The 5412-nt window shown below is 36.6% G+C and overlaps 1 protein-coding gene across 2 annotated transcripts; it reads left to right on the top strand.

The window, feature by feature from the left end:
- Positions 1 to 755: 755 nt before the first annotated feature.
- Positions 756 to 4670, top strand: oxld1 (oxidoreductase-like domain containing 1). Of its 2 annotated transcripts, none has more exons than XM_077503019.1 (3): positions 756 to 839; positions 3741 to 4094; positions 4203 to 4670. In XM_077503019.1, exons 1-2 carry the CDS (start codon positions 786 to 788, stop codon positions 4074 to 4076), a joined length of 390 nt encoding a protein of 129 aa, XP_077359145.1. In that variant the 5' UTR covers positions 756 to 785; the 3' UTR covers positions 4077 to 4094; positions 4203 to 4670. The 2 variants fall into 2 exon arrangements, with proteins under 2 accessions (XP_077359145.1, XP_077359146.1); XM_077503020.1 differs by lacking the exon at positions 756 to 839 and adding an exon at positions 2486 to 2792.
- Positions 4671 to 5412: the final 742 nt, after the last annotated feature.

Genomic DNA, 5412 nt, shown 5'->3' with positions numbered 1-5412 from the left:
TATATATATATATATATATATATATATATATATATATATATATATATATATATACATACATACATATTAGGGCTGGGAATCTTTGACTGTCTCACGATTCGATTCGATTACAATTTTTGGGTCTACGATTCGATTCAGAATCGATTTTCGATTCTCGATTCAAAATGTTTTGATTGACAAATGATTTCTGTTTCAATTTACAGATATGCACAACATTGTCATGATCTACTCCAGTCTGCTTTGCCAGACAAAATGACAAATAGAGACATTAAAGTGTCTTTTTTTTTTTTTTTTTTTTTTTTTTTTTTTTTTTTTTTTTTTTTAAACATTTATTAATTTTGTATTCTAAGTGCCTTTTTCCACAAAAACAGCATGTGGGCTACAACTGCCTTTTCCCCTTCTTCATTTCTAATTGAAATAAAATCAATTTTTGGATATTAATATCGATTCGATTCGATTAATAAATGAGAATCTCGATTCTTATATGAATCGTTTTTTTGGCACACCCCTAATAAATAAATAAATATATATATACATATATATATATATATATATATATATATATATATATATATATATATATATATATATATATATATATATATATATATATGAACACATAAACAAATAATAAAGAGATAAAAGTCAAATAAAATAAAAAACTCAGTGTCGTCTACACCCCCCCCCCCCCCCAATCTCCCAAAAAACAGGACTAGTCCGACAAGTGATTCTTTTGAGGTTTTTTTGGTGCGCAGGCAGGAAGAGGAACAGCAACGTGTAGCACAATGTTCCCTTTGTGCACTCGGGACAAAGACGGCGCTGTGAGGAACAAACCTTGGGTGAGGAACACCTGAGCGACACATCTGCACACGCACTAACACAAAGTACACAATCGCTGTTTTTTTTTTTTTTGGTTGTTTGTTTTTCCCTGAGTTAAACTCACTCCGAAATTTGCAAGTCAAAAAGAGGAAACAGGTCGGCTTTCTCTCCTTTCTGTCTGTCTCCTCCATCCTTGCTCTCTGTTTGTGTCGTCAGGCGGCGTTTCCATGAACGCTGCTTGAAAACATGGAGCTCAGCCCCCAAGGGGGCCACCGGAAGATAAAAACACATCAGTTAAGGGCAAATAACACCTAAAAACGTGGCTGGAATACATGAGCAAGCATTCAAGTAAAACATGAAAAATACAAACTATGGTTGATATGTATTTTTTCATACAGTGCAACATAACTCACAGGCATATATTGCTTATCCTCTGGGTGGAATGTTGCGGTTATCTCCGGCAGATTCTTGTGTATGATTGATGTGAGTATTATACTGCCCCCTGGTGGCCAAAACGTGCACAACCAGAATTCAGTAGTTTTTTCATAAAGTACAATACCATCAATTTTTTTTTTTTTTTAACTCATTGAAATGCACTTTACATTTTTTTGGCACAGAGAATCTAACATTTATTTATTTATTTATTTTATTTTATTTATTTTTTCTTTTTACCGGTCCCAAACAAGGTTATTTTAGTTAACTACAACTGTGGAAAAAACTAAACTTCAAAAAACAATTTTGTTAACGAAATAAAATAAAAATGAAAATGCTTTTTAAAAAAACAAAAACGAACTAAAACGAACTTTAATGATAGCAAAAATGTCCTCGTTTTAGTCTTTGGTAATTAATTGAATGCATCAGCCTTTGGGGGATGATTTTAAATGTGATCTGAAGTTGATTTATTGTGATATGAAGCGGAATAAGGACGTTTGAAATTGTGTCATACTGAAGTGACGTCATTAAGCAGCAACCAATAGAAAAGCGCCTTCAGAAAATGTCGCGACAATGCTTAAACATTGCCCACAAGTCACACACTTTTGTTTAAAAAAAATATCTTAAACTAAACTAATCATTTATTAACTAAAACTAATACAAACTAACAGAACCACCGTGAAAACGAATTGAAACTAACTACATTTAAAAAAACAAAACACAAAACGAAATCAAAACTAACATATGAAAAATTCCAAAACTATAATTAACCCTGGTCCCGAAATTGTTTTTATGTATTCCTACATCCATCCATCCATTTTCTGAACCGCTTACTCCTCACAAGGGTCGCGGGGAGTGCTGGAGCCTATCTCAGCTGGCTTTGGGCAGTAGGCGGGGTACACCCTGGACTGGTTGCCAGCCCATCGCAGGGCACTGTATTGTATTCCTACAAGTACTGTAATGCATAATTAGTTTACTAAAAGGCAGAAGGTACATAGAGTCACAATAACACAATAATAGTTTTGTGTTCATCTACATAGGCCAACATTGAGCAGAGTAATTCAATTTGTAAGTAAACTGAGGGGGTAACATTATTAGTTCAATACTGTACATATTTTAGATGTGTTTTTGTGATTTTTACTGTCAAAAGGTCAATCCAAATTGGGAAACGATGACAAACAGTACAGCACTGCCATCTGCGGGACATGATTTGTAAACGCAAACTCGTCTTTGTCACCGCCCACACGGTTCATCATTGGTTAACACGGCATTTTTTTTTAATTGTTTTTTTTTCTGATTGGTTCAGATTTCTCGCTAGCGGCCAATCGCTGCTTTTGTTGACAAGGTTTTACTTCCGGGAGAATGAGAGGACGTTCACGCTTACGACGAGGAAACTCCGGCTAGTTTTTTTGTTTTGTTTTGTTTGTTTTTAAGACACGAGTTTGATAGCATTGAAAACAAATCCGAGTCCCAATCGAACCTTTTGTTGGTTCTCGATGGTTTATTTGCTTGTGACAAGGTCGTCGGCGTCTTTACGACAGGTCGGTTGCCTCCATTAGCCTCATACGTAACCGATCATCTATTTTTTTTCCACCCGGTCCGTGACAGAAATAAATATGTATTCTTTGTGTTTTAGATGACAAAGCAGCGCTTAAAGTGCATTGTGTCAAGATGACGTTGAATGAATGACCCAATCGAAAGCGAGCTTTTGCTTTTATTTCGCCCGTTAGCTGTCAATATCAGTCATATCACTAATGTTATATTTCGGTTTCTATTTTTTTTTTAAATAAACTTTATTTAAACAAAGCAGGTTTTACTGAACATTTAGAAAGGTCAACAGTCTAAACGATATACTGTAGGTTAAAATTTCATCAAAACACGCCCGGGAACATTTAAAAAATAAAAATAAAAAAAATAAAATAAAATACAAAAGTTTGAAGATAGTGTTAATATAGTCATATTCATGTTTTCCCACCTTTTTGTTTCATACGAGCAGATAGGTGTCATATTGATAGAAAATTCAGCAGAGGTAGGTTTCTTATGCACAAATGTAGGTCTATGAATTTAGAACTTTACTAAAATATATATATATATTTTTTTTATTATATAAAATGGCGTGTGGGTGGTCCTATCATATTCAATAATACCAAGTAAAACATGTTTCCAAAGTCAACCGAATCATCCAAACATTAAAACAGGAAGATCAAAAGTGTACAATACATTCATAAATTAGAGAGATAAGTATGTGTACTTCTTTCCTACTCCTTCAACTTGTCAATTATGGAATGTATTGTTGTCAATTTTTTCATTCTTTTTACATTTTTAGTTTTACTTCAACTTGCACTTTACACTTGTAATGTGTTTATGTTTCTATGTTCAAAACAAACCAACCAAACCAATAGACTGGCCAAAGGTGGAATTTCATCTTGTTTATGAAGTATAAGTGAAAGGAAGGCAAATCCAAGTTCATTCTGTTAATTTTTTTGCAGCTGTGCATGACGTCATGGAGACGGGGTCCGCTCAATCAGATCATACGCAGCAGGTGCACAGACGAGGCTCCACCTCCTATGCCGTCGACCCCTCTGGAGAGCATGGGTCCGTCCACCGTCGGCGTCGGCCCCCCCGCGGCCCCCACGCACTGCTGCATGAGCGGCTGCCACAACTGCGTGTGGATCGAGCACGCCGAGCGGCTGCTGGCCTTCTACGGTAGCGACGGCGGCGGCGAGCGAGCGCTGGCCGCCGTAGAGGAGAGCGCGCTGGACGACAACCTCAAGACCTTCCTGAAGATGGAGATCCGGCTGCTCAAAAAAAAAGACGTGACGTGAGCGCCCCCCCGCCCCTTGGTGAGTTTGGACGTCATCCAACTGCCTCCGTTATCCAGTCTTATATACAGGTCAGTGATTCCGACCGACTGGTCCCGACGACGTGTGTCACACATTGCGTGTGTGCAGAACTTTCTGGAACGGACTCAACGGAGACGCCTCGAGCAGAAAGGACGGATTTGGATCTGGTCCGGACGCTCGAGTGTGACTCGACTGAAGACGATCGAAGGCTCGTCTATCAAGTCTGTTTGCACTGTGAAACGTTTTTTTAATTTTTTTAATTTATTTATTGTTGTGAATAAAAGACACGTACATATTTATTGCACTTGTGTTTTGAATGAAACAGTGGCAGATGCAAGCGGTCGTGTTGTTGACGGCTCGTCGCCACGGCAACGTGTAACTGTCGGGATTACGCCACCGCTGAACGTGTGACGTGATGGAAAATGACAGATTAGTGACATCAACATCATGATCATCATCGGGTGCACAGGCGGGGTTACCTTAGGTCACTCGGCGCCATGTTGCATCCTTCAGTGGTCGCTTGATGATGATGATAGCCGTGTGTGTTTTCATCCATCAATGAAATCTTTGAATCCAGTCATCTGTGTAAGCGCCGTCATTCTGTTCATCCATCCGTCCGTCCGTCTGTACTTCTCTTTGTGTCCTTCTGTCCTGTTGGGCATGAGGTCTGCAGATGTATTTCAGTAATCAGCAGCTCATTCTGTATTTAATAATCCAACAAGCTTAGTTTCTCTCCTCCCACACCGGCAAAAAGCAGTGAGGATGTGCCAGTATCACCGATATCGATATAAGATACTTTTTTTAAATGATAGTATATAATTATTATTATTATTATTTTTTTAATGAAATATCATTGAATTGCTTATTCACAATCATATTTCAACCTGTAAGGATTTTTTTGTTTCCTTTTTAAACAAAGGACAAAATTAGGTTGAAAATTAAGTTTATTCATAAATGGAAAATACTTTATCAATCCTTTGTCTCCCCCCCAGAAACATTCCAACCATAGCAAAGTAATTTTTTTTTTCTTAAAAAAGTGCAAAGTGGAAAATAAATATAAACAAATACGTTACTGTTCAAAAACTATAAATATTTAAAATAATAATTATATATATATATATAAACTAAAAATTCTGCCTTCATCACTTCTTTTTCAACTTAAATAAACAAGATGTTAGAGATGATCATGCATCAACAAATATAAAACATAATACACAACACATAAAACAAATGATTTTTCTTTTACTTTTCTTTTTTTAAGAGAGCTCAGAATTATTCATTCAGCAGTCTTACTGATTCAACATATCATTGCTCTCTA

The sequence above is a fragment of the Festucalex cinctus genome, chromosome 17, assembly GCF_051991245.1.
Source record: "Festucalex cinctus isolate MCC-2025b chromosome 17, RoL_Fcin_1.0, whole genome shotgun sequence".
NCBI classification, from domain to species: Eukaryota; Metazoa; Chordata; class Actinopteri; order Syngnathiformes; family Syngnathidae; genus Festucalex; species Festucalex cinctus.
Note: the sequence above shows the minus strand (reverse complement) of the source record. Positions and strands in the feature narration are given on the sequence as shown.

What these genes read in the sequence shown, in the direction of transcription:
- oxld1 (XM_077503019.1), top strand. Translation starts at nt 786, where the DNA reads ATGTTCCCTTTGTGCACTCGGGACAAAGACGGCGCTGTGAGGAACAAA. An exon ending in CTGTGAGGAACAAACCTTGG is followed by an intron (nt 840 to 3,740) that starts GTGAGGAACACC and finishes ATTTTTTTGCAG; the next exon opens with CTGTGCATGACGTCATGGAG.